The sequence below is a fragment of the Canis lupus genome, chromosome 25 (assembly GCF_011100685.1).
Source record: "Canis lupus familiaris isolate Mischka breed German Shepherd chromosome 25, alternate assembly UU_Cfam_GSD_1.0, whole genome shotgun sequence".
Taxonomy (NCBI): Eukaryota; Metazoa; Chordata; class Mammalia; order Carnivora; family Canidae; genus Canis; species Canis lupus.
In genome coordinates this window covers 50,204,849-50,224,928 of record NC_049246.1, presented here as the reverse complement: position 1 = coordinate 50,224,928, position 20,080 = coordinate 50,204,849, and the positions used below count along the sequence as shown (strand labels likewise).

General features: G+C 55.7%; 1 protein-coding gene across 2 annotated transcripts in view; it reads left to right on the top strand.

The window, feature by feature from the left end:
- Positions 1-19,851, top strand: part of NDUFA10 (NADH:ubiquinone oxidoreductase subunit A10) — a 48,204-nt gene extending 28,353 nt beyond the window's left edge. Inside the window, exons 10-11 of one of the 2 annotated variants that reach the window (XM_038574385.1) lie at positions 15,288-15,365; positions 19,436-19,851. In XM_038574385.1, coding sequence (XP_038430313.1) covers positions 15,288-15,365; positions 19,436-19,504 — 147 coding nt within the window. In that variant the 3' untranslated portion in view covers positions 19,505-19,851. The remainder of the gene's footprint in view (positions 1-15,287; positions 15,366-19,435) is intronic. The other variant, XM_038574386.1, reaches the window with a different exon arrangement.
- The last annotated feature ends 229 nt before the right edge of the window (positions 19,852-20,080 follow it).

Genomic DNA, 20,080 nt, shown 5'->3' with positions numbered 1-20,080 from the left:
CTCTGTCTTGCCAAAGCCTCATGCTTGTGTGCACAGCCTGTGGTGCCAGGCCCACCCCTGTGGCCCTGAACGGTGGCTCCCACTACCCAGGAACCCGGCCAGGCCCTGGGACATGGGAGTCCTGGCTTCCAGGGAGCCCCCTCTCTTGCCGCAGCCTCGAGGGCGGCCACTTCTGTCTCCCCCATGCTTGTTGGTCCAAAGCACTAGTGCTTTGGGCTTTGAGGTGTGTGCACACAGGAGATACATAGTAAATTACCTAGTGAGAAATTTTTACCCTTTTAAGTTAAAAAAAAAAAAGTCATCTGATTATGTCAGTGTGTTGACTTACTAATAATAGAGCTTTAACATCTCTGTTATTTTAGATGACCTCACTTTTAGACAAGGAAACCGTAGGCTGCAAGCTCAGATTTTGGAGTCACTGATAGGTGGTAATGATTAGTAACTTTTTCTTATGCTCTCTGTTTGATGAGCGGTGCTGGCTTTCCATTTGTGTGACTGATACAAAGCTTCCTCTCTAAATTACTTAGTTTTTCTAAATGTAAGCAAGGAATTTGGCTTGCAGCTATGACCCCAGTGGGGAGGGGGCCTCAGATGACTTGAGTGGCCGAGCTCCACTATCGACCACAGGTAGGGCACGTGCAACAGCATAGACAGGCTCAGGGGGGGCTCGTCTGTGGTGGACAGCCTGCCACACCACGGAGGGTGTTCTTGACGTGGGTGGGCCCTCTGGGTGGCCCCGCTCAAAACCAGTCAACTCCCAGGTGACCCCCAGCCCTGGCCATCATAATGACAATTGTGGGACATGTGGGGACTGTCAGAATTACCTCTATATGGAAGGTGGATGTTTAAAAGTCCCAGCATGTAAAGAGAAAGAAAAATGCGTGCTAGCAAGTAGACAGCTGGTTTCTCTCTAATCTGTACACTGCCTTTTCTTCCCCTGCCTTGGTGGGTCTCTAGTTCACGGGTGAGTAGGAGGTACAGGTGGCTGTCCCAGTCTGCTTCTGCTCTCATGGAGGAAGTTCTCAGTAATTCACCACTAGGGTTACGTTTGCTCTAGGTTGATGTAGATATTCTTTAAGAACTTAAGGAAGTTCCATTTTATCAGTAGTTGAATTTTGGTCACAAAATTGGGTATTTTTTTTATCACTTGTCTGCTCTACATGATTTTTTTTCTCCTTTTTCTTTTTTAAAGATTTTATTTATTCATGAGAGACACACAGAGAGAGAGAGAGAGAGAGAGAGAGAGAGAGACAGGCAGAAGGAGAAGCAGGCTCCATGCAGGGAGCCCGACGTGGGACTCGATCCCAGGACCCAGGGTCAGGCCCTGGGCTGAAGGCGGCGCTAAACCGCGGAGCCACCCAGGCTGCCCTCCTTTTTCTATTCATGTGGTCAGTTACACTGTGAGGCCAGCCTTGATTTCATGGAGTCCCACTTTGTGTATCCTCTTTGTATGTAGCTGACCCAGTTCATGTATTTAATTTAGGATTTTTGTACCTATATTCTTGAGAAACTGGATGATAATTTCCCTTTGCTGTGACACACTCCCAGGAGTCATCAACACATGTTGTCCACATCACGCGGACACCCAACACTGAGTTGAGGTGGGATCGTCATTTTTGCTCCCTGAGAATTTGCATAAGATGAGCATTACCTCTTCCTTCAGTGTGTGCAAGGATGGAGCTCCACTGGAACATTCTACAGTGTAGATTCAGTTTCTTTACTAAATATGGAATATTCAGTATCCTGTCCTTCCTTGGGAAAGTTGTATGTATCAAGGAATTTGCGCCTTTTCCTCAGGTATTCCATGACACTTCTGAGGATGACAGGACAGGCAGTGTCTGAACGTCCCTCAGTTTGGTTCTGTTTGCTCTTTGCCCAGGACTGGGCTTCAGCCGTCTGCCTTTTCCAAGGAGCCTCCCGGAGCTCATCACGTGGGGCCCTCACGGGTCAAACGGACTCTGATCACTTGGCGGAGGTGCTGTCATCATTGTCAGTTACTCTCTTACTCCTTGTAATTAATCTTTTCAGGGAAAGTACTTTGAGATGTTGTCAATGTCCATTTCCTCCTTGGACTGCCAGTGGCTTGAGCCTCCACTGATTGTTGTGGCTCCGTTGTTAATATGATGGTCACCAAATTGTCGCCTTCCCACTTCTGTCCCTCACCCAGTATTGCTTACTGTTCAGTGTAAGCCAGTGCTTTCTCTTCTCCCTGCAGATTCGCTTATTTGGACTCTTAGGCCCACACACCTGTATTTACTTCTGCCTCTGGGTGCTGGCAACTCTAGGCTCGGTAGCGCAGCAGGGTCCGGGCACCTCCTCACATTGCGAGGGGCCTGGCTCCCACGGCCTTGGGGTACGGGCATCCTGGGTTGATCGGAGTGTGACTGTTGCATACACGCTTGTCGGCCGCAGTGAGCACCTGTGTCCTGGCCCCCTGCGGGGGGCCCCCACCACATGCATCTGGACTTCTGTCTCGACTTTGCTTGGGGGTTCCTGATGTTCTTTGGCTGACATTCGTTGCAGTTTCAGAAAAGACTGGCTAGGACCTCTTCAGTGTGGCCTGCACCCCTCTCTGTGTGCTCCTCTTACTGGGCTCTCCTCAGCCACGTGGACGGTTGTGCATGTTCTGTGCCCTTGGGCACTTCCCTCTGTTTTTCATCCTGGGTTCTCTGAGCTTCAGCCAGCATGTTCTTCTCATGTGGCTTCCAAGGAGCTCATCGTCCCAGCTCTTTCTCATTTGCTCTCAGACCTGCCTTTCCTTGTTTCCCAGTTTAATTTTAATCATAGTCCTGTTTGATCCTAGAATTTCCATTTTTTCTAATGTCAAGTTATTTGTGGAGATTAGTTTGTAATCAATTTCTTGAGCACATTAATCACAAAGTAATCTGGTGACTGCTCCACCTAGACCACTTGCCCCGGTCCTTTCATGGCTGCTGATTCAGTCCTGTTTTTCCTTCCTTTAAGTGCCAGTTGTTGTAAAGATAGCTGGAAGCTATGGATGGCATTCTCTTACCTGAGGAGGACACAGGTGCTATTTCCTGGCTGGTCACCAGAGTCCATTCACAGGCCAGTGTAGGTGTGCCCCTCCCCTGCAGCTCCTCAGGCCCCCAGCTACCCCTGTAGGAGGGGGAGGACCAGGCAGCTCTTCTTTTCTGCTTTCCTCCCTTGGACCTGGAAGCTCCCTGCCTTGGTGCCTTTGCACAGGTTTTTTCCACATAGTGCCCGTCTCTCCTGGTGGCTCAGGTGGGGAGTGTCATCGGCACCAGTCCACTGAGCCCTGGATCTGTTAGCCTTTTGAACCACAGACATGGTGGAGGGACTTGGCAGTTGTTTCCCATTATTACTGTGTCCTGTGTGTTAATGTCTGATCTTTAGTTTGTGAGTATTCGGAGAATCTACTATGTTGGACTTAGGATTTTAATTAAATGTTTATAAATCCTGAAATTTTTAATTTTATAATTTCTAAGCATTTTTAAAAAGTATTTTTAGAATAGTATTAGATTTGCAGGGAAGCTGTGAAGCTGCTGGAGAGTTCCTGTGCGCCCCGCACACCTGTGCGCTGTGTCGTTGCAGGGATGAACCAGCATCCGTACAGTACAGTTTGCTAGAGTCCATACTGTATTTGATTTCCTTAGTTTCCCTGATGCTTTGTTTCTGTTCCAGGACGCCATCCAGGGACCACATGACAACGAGTTTGGGATGTCTCCCAAAGCTCCATTTGGCCATGACTGTCACGTTTCCTTGTGTTTAATCCTTATGTCAGTTTTAAGGAGGGCAGATCAGGTACTTTGTAGACTGTCCCCCAGGTAGGGTTTGTCTGACGTTTTTCTGAAGTTTAGCCTGGGTTTATGTTTTTGGGGAGAGAGCCCCCAGAGGTGAAGTGCCGTTCCCATCACATCACGGACCACACACATGTCACCGCTGGTGTCGGCCATGCAGGTGCGCGTTCCCTTTGCAGAAAGTGAGCGTGCGTATGGTAGGCTTTACATGTGTCCACTGAGTGGGAACTGTGTCAACATTTAGAGGAACGCTAATGTTTTTAAAGGAAATCCAGTTGCTTGATATTTAAAAAAATGATACAATTAGATAGAACATAAATAATAGTGACCATTTGCTCTCATTCGCAGGTGTGCACACCCATTCTTACCAGGTGTCCCTCTGGAGAGCACCTGGCGGGGGGCGTGGGGATGAGTGATGCAGCCGTTATGCTGATTTCACATGCAGCAGCTGCAGAGCTGGGGAGAGCTGTAGCTCCCAGAAGAGGGGTCCCCGGCCAGGCGGCAGAGCTTCCTTCTGGAAATGCTCGAGGGAGCAGCAGTTGCGGCTGGTCTGCCTCTGAGACCCCTGACACACTGGTTGGTTTGCTGTGGGGGAGGCAAGTGAGCAAGCAGTGTGGGGACATTTCACAGAATTGTTTCCTTCAAGAGGAGGAGTTGTTCAGTGTTGGAGCAGAGGGCATGTTGTGGCCACGTATTTCCTGGAACAAGTGGGTTGGTGGGCGCCGTTATGGCAGGGACCCTCAGAAGTCGACTGCCCTGCTTGGCTGTCATTTTGTAGGAAGAAAAATTTTTGTAATGTTGAAAATGTGTTTTAGCCAAACTACCAACAGCATGAGAAGTTTCTATAAACTAACTCACGCAATAAAGGTGATAAAGTTACTAAAGTCACACCTCATAATTTCATGAGGAACTTGAAATGTATTTGCACCGCGCTTACAGAGACACTTAGGACAGAGGAGGTGGTGCTCTGCATGTTGTAGCACATCCATTACGTATTATGCATATTTTATAGTAGACACTGAACTTGCTGGTACTTGTGGTTAGGAATTATTGGATAGCACTTCTGATTCTTGGAAGCAGGAGCAGCGCACTGACCTTTTGTTTTTAATTAAGTGTTATAGTCTTCCTTTCTCTTTTAGGATCTTTTTGCTCTTTAGAGAGTCTTTGCTGTTTTGGGTCTGGGCTTAAATTTCTTTTCTACTTATACCAGCGCTTTCTGGGTCTCGTTGATGGGATATTTTTCTTGCTTATATTTTCAGTGGCTTCTCTTTCTTGGGTTCTGTATCTGGTGACGCTGGGTTTGGAGAACCATCAGACTTTGTCATTTATCATTTCTTCTGATTCTTACCCGTGGCAGCTTCTTCCCTTCTGTGCTTTGGACACAATGGACACCGAGTTCATGCTTTGTGGGCATCTCTCCACGGGCATTTAGTGAGAGTCCCTCCTAAATCCAGGATGCCAGGTTCACTTTGAATTCAGATTAAGCCGCCGTACTGTTTGGGTGTAAGCATACCTCAAACGTTTCATTCGCCGGGGCATCCGACATTGTTTGCCAGCTCTGGCCGCCCCGCTCCTGGAGAACTGTTTGCTGCTGGCCTGAGACTCACGATGAGCAGGGACTCCGGGCCCCAGAGGTGGTGAGATTGGAACCCCACCCCCGTGTGGACAGACTGGCTGTGGGTCCCGAGATGGCAGCTGAGGTCCCCTGGCAGGGCAGAGGGGCTCTCTTCCCTTCCTCTGACGGTGCTGTCCTCCTGGGGTGTGCTGCTCTGGAGGGAAGGCCCTGCCCATGCTCCACCTTGCTCAGACCAGCGTCTTTGCCTTCTGTCTCCGGGCAGCTCTTCCCGTGTCCCCAGGGCCGCAGAGCCTTCAGCTCACTGCTCTGGTTATCATCCTGCTCTTCATTTTTAGCCCCTTGTGATTTCTTGCAGAGCTCAGCAATGCATTTAAAAGCATTTCTCGAGGTTTTATATCAAGAGCTCTTTCAGGGCATGGGGGCTGTTGTTTTGCTGGAAATGGAAAGCCTCTCTGTTTATGCTCTGAAAGCCAGTTTTGGTGTTGGTTTGTCCTGTGCCCATGCTGCAGAGGAGCTGAGTTGGAAGCTCTGTGTCTCTAGGCTCAGTAGTAGGTGTTTGCTCAGTGAACCCCCAGGACAGAGCATTCATGAAATCCCCAGAAGAAAGACTTTGTATCTCCTGTTACCATCAGAGAACCCTGTCCAGGGGACGTATTCAGATGTCGTGGGAGCACTAAGATATTTCGAGGAGTTACAGTCTACCCCTAACACTTGCTGCTAAGCCTGACACTGCCGCCGCCACTCCCCCAAAACGGTCACCTCCAACATTTTACGTTTACTCAGTTATCATTTGGCAAGTATTTGTTGTTCCAGGCACTGTTCTAGGCATTGGGGCCACATCAGGGACTGAAACAAAGTCTTTCTCTCGAGGAACGTATGTCCTGGTTTGGGGGAAGGAGGGACAGATGATAAATATATAGTAGCTCATCAAAGTGTTACAGGGCAAAAATAAAGTTGTCTCGGGTGGGAGGTGTGCTGCAGAGAGGGATAGAGGGTACCTGCAGAGGGTTGTGGGTGAGGGTACCAGCCTCACCCACAGGCAGGGGTTGGGAGGTGGAGGCAGGCTGGACACAGTCTGGGGAGAGAAGAGCCCACCATGGTGAAAGGAAGGGGCTGGGGGTGGCAGGCAGAGCTGGAGGTGAGGTTGGAAGGTAGCAGGGCATGACCAGAGGGGCCGTAGGCAGTGCCGTGAGGACTGGGTTGTCGTTTTCATGAGACTAAGCCAGTGCTGTGTTTTGAGAGTGACAGCATCTGAATTATGTGTAGGAACAATCGCTCTGCTTGCCATGTTGGATTTGGGTTTGCTGGAAGGGAGCAGAGAAACGGGGGTGAGAGATGGTGGGGACATGGCTCTGACCTCCGGGCAAGCTGCATTCCCTTACCCAAGAGCCCCTGTCTACAGTGGCAGTGTTGCTCTTTCCCGTTAGTGGAATTTGTTCTTCTGTGTCAGGTTTGCAGCTGAGTAAGCTATTGTCCAAGGGTTCCAGCGCAGGAGGGTGCTCAAGGGAGGGACGTGGCCTCGGGGTAGGGGTGGGCGCCTTGGCTGGCACTGGGCATGGTGTTTGTCTCACTGCTTTCCTTCTAGACCTGCGGGGGGCATGGTCCCCGGAGTGAGTGTAGACCACACTGGGAGCTGTCCTCTGAAGTGGAGGGGTCGTAGGGTGCTAGCTGGCCTGTTGGGTCGGCGGGGGCGGGGTGGGGGGGAGTTGTAAGAGGGAAGCTGCTTACTTGGACATTGGGTTTCGTTGGGCCTCAGGCAACATCATCACGGATACCTGTTACCTTTATGTTCACTGAATTCCCCGATGAACTTGGATGAACCCAGAAGGCCTGACTCACTAGAGAACTTTCCAGGGGACACCCTGTCCCCTCTGTCTGCATGCTGGACTGGTGCTGTGGTCTAACCTGCGTGCAGACCACGTCCTCCTTGTCAGTGGTACTCACGGCAGCGCCTGTCCCAGGCTTGTAGAGCATGGTGACCTCTGGGAACATGGGGCGTGTCCCCTTTCCTTGACCCTGGGCTACTGCACCTGCCACCTCCTTGTCAGGCTCAGACTCCTCTGTTTTCAGGACTTAAGTAGATTCTGCAGTTACGGTGACAGGTGCCATTGGCATAGCTGTTGAAGTGACCACTGACCCATTGCAGCAGGGTGGGGGTGGTTGGTGGGGAGCAGAAGTGCCCTGGCCACCAGAGGAGCTTCCTGTTCCCCTGCAGTGTGCTGGCCTGGGGCCTGGGGCCTGGGGCCGGGCGGGTGGGCCCGTTAGCCGGTGCGTGGGCAGCAGGGGAGGGCGGGGCAGCTGGAGTAGAGCCGCTCCCAGGGCCAACAGGCCCTGCTGCACCCGCACGGTGCTTGTTTACCTGCTGGGGAAGGTCGAGGGTGGTGCAGGCTGCCGGGCCTGGAGAGATCTGGGTGGAATGGTAGAAGTAGGCTTTCCCTATTTCATCGGCCTATTGTTTTATTTCAAAAGGCTGAGACGTTCTCAGTCTGTTTATGGGCAAAGGGGCAAGAGCCCGTGTGAGGTGAGGGAGAAGGTGCAGGAGGGCCAGAGATTGTGGAGGCACAGAAGGGGTCCCCAGCACACTGGGCGGGTGTGGCCACCCCAGAGGGGTCCACAGCGTTCCCACAGGGCAGGCCGGGGCTCCTGTGGGAGGAGCCCCCTGGAGGGAAAGAGGAGCCCTGCCCAGTAAGACCAGGGTGGATCAGGCCCCTGTGGTGCCAGAGACCCTTCCCACTGGTCGGCCGCTGGCCCGGCGCGTGGAGAACCTGCCTGGAGGGAGGCGGTGGCACGGGGGGGCAGCAAGCTCAGCTCGGTGCCGGGCACGCACGCCACCCAGCACGGGGCTGCGGGCACCAAAGCCTCTTGTTCCCTAGTTGACATCACTGGTGCTCCTTCCAGGGCCGGGTTTGGGGGTAGATGATAGCTGTTTGACTTCCTGCGTTTACATCTGCATAAGACCAGCACTTTAGTGTTTAGTGTCGTGTCCCACGTGAGTGTCTGGGGATAGAGTTCCCCCGGAAGACGTCTTGACCACCTGTCAAAGGTGACGTTCTCCAGCTACTGAATGTTCATGTGTCACCTTTGCACAGTGGTCCCTGTGGGTCCTGTCACCTGTGTGGCTTTCTCTCAAGCCCGCCGGTGGGGACGATGGGAAGATTGCCACCCTGAGCCCCAGGGCAGTGCTGGCCCACCCAGACTGTGGCAGTGCAGGCCGTGGAGGTGACCCCCGGTGGACTCCGGACCCCTGCCCCTTAGCTGGCCTGCCAGAATGTGTTCACAGGGTCACTTTAAGGAGAGCGGGTGTGTGGCGGCCTGCAGCCAGGGCCCCCACAGCATTGTCCGGCTGCCTGTCCTGTGTCCCCAAGCCTGGGCCTTGATGCCCCCCTGAGCTGAGGCATCCCTTGGGCTGAAGAGTCCCGCTTCCTCCCGTGGCTGGACAGACTCTGTGACGCGGGCCCGAGTCTGCGCAGCGTCCGAGTCACAGGGTCCGGCCGGCTCATTTTGGCTCTTGGGGTTTTCTGATTTTTACTTTTGCTCGTGCTCGTAGTCTGAGGTACAGCGTTTGTACTTGGGCACAGCAGTCTGAGGCCGTGAAGTGGCCCAGGGCCGCAGGGTTCGACTCTGTTTCTCCCGGCTGCTCTGCCAGCCTGCAGGCGACGCCCCGTTGGGGCTCTGCACCGAGGATGGAGTTGGTGTGGTGGCGCCGCTTCCCGCCCCGCAGAGCAACGAAGAGGCCTTGCCGCCGGTCGCTGGGAGCTCTCCGGTGCCAGTGTTCCTCTGGTGCCCGTTCCCTGCACGCTCCATGTCCTGTGCCAAGGACGCAGGGACAGACCCGGTGCCGTGCCCTGGAGACCTGCCGGCCGCTGGGAACCACACACACGTGGGCAGAGGACATGACGTAGTTCCCAGGCTCATCGGTGTCAGATTTCAAGAATCTCAAGAGGTTTGCGGGATGAAGGTTTGCCAGGTGCAAGAGGGGCCGGGGGTCTTGGGTGTTAGTGAAGGCTAGAGGCAGAGCGGCAGGGTTGGGGGTACCAGCTCAGGTAATGGGGAAGGAAGGAAGAGGAGAAGACGTAGAAAGGACGTTCATCAGTCCTGTATGATGATCTGTGTGCTTTATTCGGGATTGCTCATTTACTGCCAGAAACCCTCTGGGGTGAATTTTAGAGATAGGGAGACCGTGAGGCTTGGGGGCAGCTCAGGGTAGCACCCTACCAAGGGAAGATGTGGAGAACTGAAGTTGGGGCGATGGTTTGGAAGACACTGTCATGGCCAGTGAGTGGTTCCTGTTGGCTAGTGGCAGGTACACAGCCCGGGCTAGGTTCCTGAAGGGCCTTGCAGCCCTCGTGCTGGTTGGCAGTAAGAAGGAGAGGGTCTCTGGAGGAATGGCTAGGATGGAAGTGGGGTGCATGGGACAAGGGCACCTGGGGCAGGGGCGAGAGTAGAGAGGCAGGGCTGATGGGGAAGCAGGGCCCCAGGATGGCTAATTCCCAGGGTCTGGGCCCAGGGCCCCATGCTGCTGCCACAGGGCGTCCGGGCTGTTACTCTTCCCAAGGGTGAATGAGCCTGCAGGCGCTAAAAGGCTGGCTGAGGTGGAGGATATGGGGGCTCCACCCCGTTGCAGCCCCTTCTGCACAGCAGCCAGCCAGGGGCTGCTGGGGTGACCCCGTGCACAGCTGGGCCTGGGGTCCCTGCGTGACACATGGGGGTGAGCGTTTCCTGGTTAGCTGTGTTGGTGACCTCAGGACAGAGAGGATCTAAGAGTCTGTATGAATAGGATTTTGTTTTTTTAAAGATTTTATTTATTCATGAGAATATAGAGAGAGGAGAGAGAGGCAGAGAGAGAAGCAGGCTCCATGCAGGAACCCGATGTGGGGCTTGATCCTGGGTCTCCGGGATCATGCCCTGGGCCAAAGGTGGGGCTAAACCACTGAGCCACCCGGGCTGCCCTGAATAGGATTTTAAATTCTAGTTTTGTTTTCTTGATCCTGTGACCTGGCTGTTTGTTCAGCTCTGCTGCTGGTCTGGCTGGAGTCCGGGGGGCTCCCAGGCGCCCGTGGTACTCCAGGGGACTGCCTGAGCAATCTTTGGGTTCTTCTGAAGTGTCATCTGCAGAGGGACACGGCATCTGGAGTCTGGGAATACATATCCATACGTTTCCCATTCACTCGGCCCCCATTCTGCTGTTGGAACAGACCCGTGCACGCACACGTGAGTGCTGATGTGTGCATAGCAGCTTGCTCATGTTTTAAAGTCATTTTTCAAATACTGTATTGGGTCACTTTTTATTTCTGTGCAGTCCTTCCTTGGGGCAGACAAGCTGTGAATTGGTTTCCGCTTTACCGATTCAGTGTCTTTTCAATTTAGGGAGGCCAGATGCTATTAAGATACGGTGCTCCCTCCACGAATCTGATTGTGTCCGAGACAGTTGCCAGGACGACAGAGTCTTCTGCTTTCTCTCCTGCTATTTTTATTTCTTTACTATCTCAAGTTGTTTTTGTCTCAGCCCCAAGTTAGCATTGTCTAGAATAGCGACGCTTCATAGCTGGAGTGTGTTGACACCGTGTGCTCTTGCCTCTGTGTTCACTTGGATAAGGACAGACTCTCGGTACATGGGGAGCCTCAGGGTCAGTTGACCTCAACATGCTGACGTTTAGCTTCCTGGAGTCCTCTCGACGTTCAGACCTTAGTTAGAACTTAATCTGGTACCCGGTTGTTTGTGTTAAATTATAGATTTTCCATTTAGAAGTTCATTTAAGAGCAAGAGCGCGTGGAGTCTTCAGTTGTCCTTTGCTCACAGGGCTGGAAGACGCGCTAAGATGTGCTGCGCTGCTGCTGCACCTCCGAGCTCCATGCAGGGCGCGTGGCTGAGGCTCACGCTCATCACCGGTCCGTGTGCCCCGTTGTTTAGATTTCTACGTGTGGAAGATAACGTGTTCCCTGGGGAGACTTTGCACCAGGTCCTCTGGGTTGAGTGTCCTTGCAGGGTATCCCATAGTGTCTGTGCCTCTGCTGAGGTCCAGTCACGTGTAACATCCTTGCACTCAACCTGACAAACCCCAGGTGCCCGGACTTTGCAGTGTATTCGGCCAGTACTTCTGTTTCAGAATTTCTGCAAAGAATACTATTTTCAGGTATTCAAACAAGGGTTTGAGTTAGGAGCTTTTCCACTCACAGCTGATGCGAGTCATTTAAAGTGTATGATCCTGTGATGCTTATGGCAGTGGGTTTGGCAGCTAAGTAGGGATGTATTTGTAGCAGGTTGTGGTGTTTGTGCTAAAAATAGAAGACACTCTTAAAAAGATGGCTTTTGGAAATTGTCTTTGATAAAATAAGATTTTGGAGGGGGAGTTGATTTTAGTTTTTCGATTTGATTTATGCTTAGCAGTAATGGAAAATCGGGGAAATTGTATATCAAAGAAGTGACTTCACTAAATTTCTTCAGTGCTCTTTAAAATCAAAGAAATGTCCTTAGAGCTCATTAGCCTCTATGTGTAATAATGGATAACAGAGTGAAAATTGGAATCCTCATCACTCCAGACTTACTTAGCCATTTGAGCTCCTCAGAGCATCTGGAAAGAACAGAATCCGTCATACCTGTTAGAACCCACATCCTGCCCCCAGTGGGGTGAAGCGGATCCAAGACAGATTCATTTAATCTTTCTTTAAAAATTCACTTTTTGACAGTCACACAACAAAGGACTTGATACATGTATACAGTTCTCCAGGAGAACTCAGCTAAGGAACTGTGAGCGTCCCTGAGCGCCCCCGACACGACTGCCAGGAGCCAGAAATTCCCCGGCGGGACTTTGCAGTGAACCTGAGGGGTGGGAGACCATGAGAGTCCATCCCCAGGCCAGTGGGCAGGAAGGGCCGGGCCCCGGCACATGCCCAGGTCCCTCTCGGGCAGAAACTGGAGCAGCAGAGCTCTATGCATACGGACTGGCGGGTGACGGGAACATGAGGGGAATGAACGGAATTCGGTAAAACTCAATGAAGGCAGCGTGTGGGTGAGAGAGACAAGCTACGACATCTTCTTCAACCGCGCACACGAGGAGTTGCTGTTTAATTCAACTAACACGTACGCGGTGTCACAGAAGATATTCCTGGACTTGAGACGTGAGGGTCCAGCCTGCCGCCAGCAGCCAGGTGGCTCAGCAGGTCACTTGACGTCTCTCCAAGGAGAGACGGTGCCCGCCTGCCCCTCGTGGCGTCAGAGCGCATGAGGCGGTGCCGGCAGCAGGACTCGCATCGACAACTAGGCAGGTGACTGCACTGGGCGTCACTCAGAGACGAGCACCAGGAGGAGAGACGAGGGACGCGGTCGCCCCGTCAGCGCCAGGGCTGTGTGGGGTGGCCGGCCACAGGAACCTCCCCACAAGAGCAGGGGGCCAAGACCAGTCACCGGCCCTCTCGGGAACCTGGAGGCCGTGTCCCGGGGCTCCCCGCCTGCTCTTCCCCGAGGGAGGTTGCTCACAAAGCAGCGGTTTTGGCCGCACGTTGGGGGAGGCCGGCGCTGGCCGGTGTGCAGGGCTGCAAGAGCCACGGCCGTCGGGGTAAGAACGAGGGGGCCGGGTGTGAGCGGGTGACGCGGTGCCCCTGCCACCACCCTCCGGCCCTGGGAGGGCCCTTCCCAGGTAGAGGCGAGGTCTCCTCCAGCAGGGACCCGCTCTCACACTTCAGCCCTGTAGCAAGTGAGGTTCAGAGTTACTTTGCTCTTTTCCTGGCTTCTTTTGGCTTAGTTGATTATCGTCCTCTTCCGTTTCATTTCCGCTGCTGCACCTCTTGTTGCACCGTTCACGGCTGCCCTGGGCTGATAGGGTGCGCGTCTGCCCCTCGCCAGCGGCTGCTCTCACAGGGCCAGCCACATCCGGCCAGCCCGCGACGACGGGTGGCTTCCGTCCAGGCCCCTGGCCTCGGCAAGGCTGTCCTCGTGCAGCGTACTTCACACGTGTAATAAAGCTCACGTAGCTTTAGGCGGTCAGTTACCTCTATAAGGAGCAAAGATGTTTCCATGGCCCTTGACCCTGGCGCGTAGCTGTCCTGTCTGCGCGCTGTCTGTGCAGGCCCCGGCCTCCGTGTGGCGGCTCGGGCGGCCAGAGTCGCCTCCTGCAGTAGCCGTTCCCACCGCACGGGTCTGCCAGCCATGAACCGCTAGCTCTTGCTCAAGAAAGATACTCGCGCTTCCGTTTCATTTTCATATATAACGTCACCCAGCCTAGATTCCTGTGTTGGCCGCTCGTTTCCTCCGACACCCTGAGGTCCCCCCCACACCCCTGGCCGCTCGGCTTCGTGGACAAGTCTGAGGTCCCACCGTGTGCCGTCCTTGGGCCCGAGGGACATGTTCTCTGGCTGCTTCTGAGACTCTCCGTGTCTTTATCACTGCGTCCCAGCCACCTGGCGACCTTGTGCTTCTGGGTGGCTTTCTTTGGGTTTATCCTGCTTGGGGCTCACGGAGCGCCTCGGATGTGAGCCGTCCATCGTTTCCCTATCATTTGTAACACGTTCAGTCAGGATCCCCCCGAGACATCTTTCTTAACCCCTTCTGAGGACTCTCGACAGTGACCCACAGGTCACCGAGACTCTGTCCGTTTGTTGTTGTCCTTTTTCTCCGATGCCTCACCGTGGATAGTTTCTCTTGTCCTGTCTCCAGGTTCACAGCTGTGTCCTTGTGTTTATGTGATATGCTTTAATTCCATTGGGTTAGTTTGGGTCTTCCAAGAAACAGAAGTCAAGATAGGATCAGATGTTGAGACTTGGGGAAACACCTGGGAAGGGGAAAGGGGAAAGACATGTGGTGCAGGGGGCAGAGGGGTCTTTAGTTCTTGGTGCCCTGTGCCGTCTGCGACAGGAGAGGAGGAGCGCAGTGTGGCGTAGCAGCGGCGCAGGGTGGCCCAGGGCCAGTGGGACCTGTCGGTGGAGCCCCACAGCCCCCCGGAGCACTGGAGCAGGCGGGCTGAGATGCTCTGCTGCTCCCAGCCTGGCTGAGTGACCGCCTCCGGGGGGGTCGTGGCACAGCAGGACCAGGGTGGTGGATCGCAGGGGCAGCTGCTAGCACTGTGAGCACCTCGGAGCGGCACATTCTTGTGGCAGCCACACCCATCCAGTGGATTTTTATTTCAGAAATCTGCTTTTTCAATCCTAGGAGTTTGTTTCTTTTTATGTTTCCAGTTTTCTCATTGACTTTCATTTTTCACTTAATTCCCTGAGCATATGGAATATTTTTATAATAGGTTTCTAACGGTCCTGTTTCCTAATCCGTCCTCTTCATTACCTCTGAGTCAGCTTGATGTGTTCTTCCCTGGACATGGGTCACCTTTTCCCCCTCACACGGCTAGAGGCCTTCCAGTGACTGCTGTCCATGGTGAGTTCTTTGGTGTTGAGTACTGGATCGTGTTCCCTCCCTTGGAAGAGCGGTAGGATGCTTACTCTGCCTGGCGTAGATCAGCTTCCGCTCTGCAGGTTTGAGTTTGATGTCTTAGCTTTTTGGTGAGTCTTACGTAGCTGGACTTGGAGGGAAGGGCTAACCCGGTACCCCGGTGTGCGGTGAGCCCGGCTGCTGGGACCTCGGTCACGCTGCCCGTCTCCGGGAGTGTCACCCCACACGTGCAGGGACACACACACACCCCAATCAGGGCTCCTTTTCTGCCCACCCCACCCCCCACCCCACCCCCAGCTCTGCCCACGGGTGCTAGCCACCCTGACCTGTTCGTCCAGTGTCCAGATGCGGACGGCTGAGGGGCGAGTCCGTGGTGGATTGGTCTGGTGGCCCTCATGTGGCCCGTCCTGAGCTGCAGCGCTGGCCAGGGTATGGGGGTCCAGGTGGGCTGCGGTCACTGCAGCTGCTCCTACAGGGCGTGCTCTGCATAGTCTTGTCGCCCTCGCTCCCCGTCCTGCCACCTAAGCCGTTCCTCCTCTCTGCTGACCCGCAGGTCCTGTCTGTACCTGAAGCCTCTGTTCCTGTAGGTCAGACCGGGTTTCTCCAGCCTCAGGCACCTCCACTTTCTGAGGAAAGTATTTCATGAGGTCAGAAAAAGTGGGATTGATTCACGCCTCAAACACTGCCGGGGCATAGTGTGCTTCACATGTAGATGGAGTTCGGAGTTTTTTCCCAGGAGATTCAGTGAATATATGTGACTTCTTCTCAGCTGGGCTGTGTCCAAGCTGCTGGCATCCAAAGCTGTGTGGAGAGCGTCCCCGCTGTGTGCTTGAGGGAAGCGGCTGGGAGAAGCCTCCGTGTGTGACCCCCGACCTCATTGGCCACCTCATGGCACAAATACTGACCTGGCTCGGAGCATTGAGTGGCAGGGACCTTTTTCTACAATCCTGGAGTTTAAAATAGAGTCTCACAGTCAAACTCCGTGGCATCACTTTGCATTCAAAAGGTGCCCGTTTAGCCGCCTCTGAAGCCTCACCTGGAGCTCCGTGGCCCCGTTGCCGAACATGGGACCTGGCATGTGTGGCTCTTAGCGCATTGGTTGAATAGGTGAACTTTTCACCAAGTAGTAAAATCAGGTTCAGTGTCCTGTCCTTCCCCTTAGGGCAGTGGGCAGCATGGTTTTGTGGGGGTTTTTTTGATGTCGTTGTTGCTTTTAGGAAGAGTCAGAGAATAAATAATTGAAGGTTTATGCCCCCTCTGCCACAACTGCTCAGTTGGTTCCCCTGCTGGGCGGAGAGCATGCACGCCACATGACCAAGCTCCAGCGAACCTTGTTTTTACGGAAAATGGTCGTCAGGCCGGATTTGGTCTGCAGGCGGGGCTTTGCCGACCCGGCAGTAAAAGGCCAACAGCCTGGTGTAAATTCCCAGGGGAGCTGGAAGCCCTGACTCCCACAGTGTGAGCAGCAGCGTGATAATCTGGACCAGAGTCTTCTGCATGGGAAATGAAAGCCATCCTGATTGCTGTGTCAGCATCTGCTCATTGTTTACTTTTTCCTTGAGTAAGCAGTTCCACTTCTAGAAGTTCGTCTGAAGCACATAAATCTGGAGGGGCGCACCGGAGGGTTATTTCTCATCAGGAAAGCTCGACAGAGTAGGGCCTGGCCGCTCAGGAGGTGCCGGGGCCAGAGGAGCTGGAGGCCCAGCGGGCGGGAGTGGACTCAGCCAGAGGACGCGGGTTCGGATTCTAGTTCCGTGGACATTCTGGCCGTTGACCCGGACAAGCTATGTAGCCTTTCTTTTAGGGGGAAGGAAAAAGAAGTGCGTGTGGTAGAAAGTAGTAGGAAGGGAGTGCACTCAGCACGAACCGCCCTTCCTTGGCTCCTGGGCCCCGGAGAGGCAGCCCTGCGGGAAGTTTCTCCTGCGCGCACCCTTCCAGGGGTAGTTTGGTCCTTCGCAGCTTTGTTTCAACGAGCAGATGCACATAGGAAGTAACATGGAAGAAGCAGCTAATTTTGTTCCCTCAGCGTGAAGTGTTCTGAGCAGAAACCCTCCCTGGGGCCTCTGTTGGCCGACACATGCTGGGCAGGGACCTGGGAATCCGGAATCGAAGTCCAGGGACGCCGCCCCGAGAGGCCCAGGGAGCCTGCTGGTGAGGCCGCGCATAGCTTCCGGCTGGGCTCAGCGCCTCTCATGGCGTGCGAGCTTTGCTTTGCTCTGTGGCTTCAAATTCGCTGTGCAAGGATGCAGGCGGGCCCACACGGCCACACACCAGCCCTTCCTCAGCGACGGACTCCGGCGAACGGTGGCGGGGAGCACATGCTCCTTGCTGGGGACACGGGTGACGTTGGAGAGCCTTCCGGAGCTCTTCCCCCAACAGGTGCACGCTCTGGCGCCTGGACCCAGTGCTGCGGGTGCTCCTAGAGCTGAACAGGGGTCCCTCTCGGGTGGGCCCGCTCTTGGACCCTGTGGAGCCTCTGCTGCCGACGCTGCTGTGCCTACCGTGCCTACACGGCAGTTGGGGGCGGGGGGGCGAGCCTAGGGCGCCCCGGCCTGCGCTCCCTCCTCATCCTTGCTGTCGGCGGGTCGCCTGGTGTCTCTGCAGCTGGGGCCTCCATCCGGGTGCCCTGCCTCACTGTTCAGACGTGCCCCGCGTGTCCTGCAGGCAGAGCATTCGGGTGTGTCCCCTGGGGCTGCCGCAACGAGCGCCCTCACGCAAGCTGTGGAAGCAGCAGGCCTGTGTTGTCTCAGCTCTGAGGTCGGGGGTATGGGCTCAGGGCGTGTTCCTCCTGGACGCTCCAGGGGCGGGCCTGTTTCCTGCCTGCCTCCGTGGTCTGGCCGCCTCCTCTCGTCGACCTCGTGGGCCCCTTGTGCCGACCCTGGGCCCGCATGGACAGTCCAGGGCAATCTGCAAAGCCCCTTGTGCCGTGGGAGCTCGCGCAGGCCCAGGACCTGGGGTTCGGGGTGTTGTTCCACCGGACACGGTCCCCCTCCTTGACGCAGGCACTCCATGGACGCCCGTGCTCGTCCTCGTAGTACGAGCTTCCCTGAGCTGCCCCCTCTGCCCTCCTTTCCTTGGCTTCCCTGGGCCCCCGCCTGGAGCCAGGGCGACTGCCCCAGGCTGCCTCAGTCCCACTCACCAGGCCGTCTGCGTCCACAGGTCAGGGTCCCCACGGCATCTCCTTGCTCTTCCCTGGGCACCCTCAGCGGTTGGGGCGGCGCACACCTGTGGATCCCAGCACAGCTCCGTGTCTGGAGCCTCGGACCACCTTTGGAGCTGCCCCTCGCCTTCCCCGCGCAGTGTCCATGCCAGGCCGCCGCCTGCCCTCCCTGCTCCCCTCCTTCACTCGGGGCTTCCTGAGCTCCTAACACGTGAGGGAGCCCAACATGACTGTTAGTTCCTGTGGCCCCCACGGGGTGCGCTGCCTGCCGCCGGCCTGGCCCAGCAGCCACTGGTGCCCTGGTGCTCATCAGAGCCAGAGAGCGGAAGAACTGGCCTCGTCCTGCCACTGCCTGTGGCCCGTGTGCAGCCGGGGTGCCTGCCTCTCCCCAGAGTGTCCCCCGCTCTGTGCGGTGCTGCCCTGGGCTGTGGGTGTGTGTGGGGCCCGTTCCCTTCCCAGCTCCCCCCCAAGACTGACCTCCTAGGGAGCTGGGTCTTGTCTCGTGTTTTCCCTTTGGGTTCCGAGCGCCCCTGGCACCGGGTGTCCCAGCCTGAGTAGCAGAGCCAGCCTGCCCTTGCCTCCTCTGCCCATGTCCAGCTCCCTGCTTGGACACGCCCAGGCTCAGCCCTGCCGCCAGCCCCCGGCAGCCCGGCCTCCGCCGCAGCCTCCAGAATCCCCCTGCAGACCTGCGTGACCCGCACGGGGCTGCCGGGCAGGTAGTGGGGAGAGAGTGCGGGTCCGGGGCCTCGGGACCAGCCAGTCGGCAGAGCTCTGTGCGGCCTGGCGGCGGCCCTCGCAACCTCCATCGGGACTCCCCTTGCTGTGGCCACAGATAAAGGAAGGACTGATTTATTTTTAAATCCTTTAGTACCTAAGGGCAAAATATGGAAGGTTTTTGTACGTAGTGTATACAGATCTGTCCACATTGATTTGAAAACATGAAAACATAAATTCAGTGTCTTGCTCCCATTTAGTAACTTGGCAAAGCCTACATGCTCGAGTGTTTGCCCGGCCCCACGCAGCCCTTCCCTCCAGGGTGAGTCGTGTGCAGCGCCATTGCGGGCTGCCCCGCGCTGTGGCCGGTGCTGCCTTCCGTGGCCACCCAGAGCCCACCGTGCCTGGTGTTGCCGCAGACGCCTCTGCCCGTGGGAGTGGGCTTTGGCTGCAGGCCGTGGGAGGGCCGGCAGGAGACCTCTGGCCTCCCAGCCCCACTGCTGCCCCGACACACAGCCCGCCAGGGGCCAGTCTGCCTCTGTGACCTGCCTGCGTAGACCCGGAGGGCGGAGGGTCTGTGGTAAACCCACCGGAGTCCCCCCGAGTGTGCTGTTGCAGCCAGGACCCTGGAGAGCAGTGCCCTCTGTGGGTGTGAGTGGGTGCTTCAGCATGACTGCGTTTTCACACCGAGGCCCCCCAGGCGCCTGCACGTGTGGGTGCCCGCAGAGCCCCATCCCTGCAGGGCGCTCGGGGCAATAGAGGCCACCGGGGCGAGTGGGGCTCGTGTGCCTCGTCAACCGTTGTGACCATGGCTTTCCCTCCCACAGCTGCCAGGCCGCAAGTACTGCCCCGGGTACAACGCGGACGTGGGTGACAAGTGGATCTGGCTAAAGTGACGGACTTCCGCCCCGCCCCCCACGGGCTGCATCGCGGCGACGACGAAGAGGCTGCCACCTGCCGCGTCCTGTGGACTCCACGTAGCTTTAACACGCGGGGGGAAGGTAACGGACTGGGGCGCGGCCTGGCCAGAGCAGGCTCCCTGTAGAGTAGCTGAGCCCGGGGAGGGCCTCGGGGTTACGAGGCTCCTGAGGCTCCGCAGCTTGTAGCTTTGTTCAGGAAAACCCTGCTGTGGAAGGCCAGATTACTAGAGGAAGCTCCTTTCATTACAGCTGTGCTCTGTGTCCTGCAGATCTTGTACTTGGTGGCCTCTGACTTCAAGAAATAAAACTGCTTCCACGGTGTTTCCCTGCATCCTACATCTGCACCTGCACTCGTCACGTGTGTGCACACGCGTGTTTGCTTACACTTCACCACCGTGCGCTGTCGTGGGTCTGGTTTACTGAGACAGAGGCCAGGACTCGGGGCTTCTGAAGCGCTGACTCCACCTCGCTGGGCGGCACACCTGCGGCGGGAGGGGGAGGCCAGGACAGGGAGGAAGTCGCCGTGGGAGGACACGGGTGTGTGGTGCATTT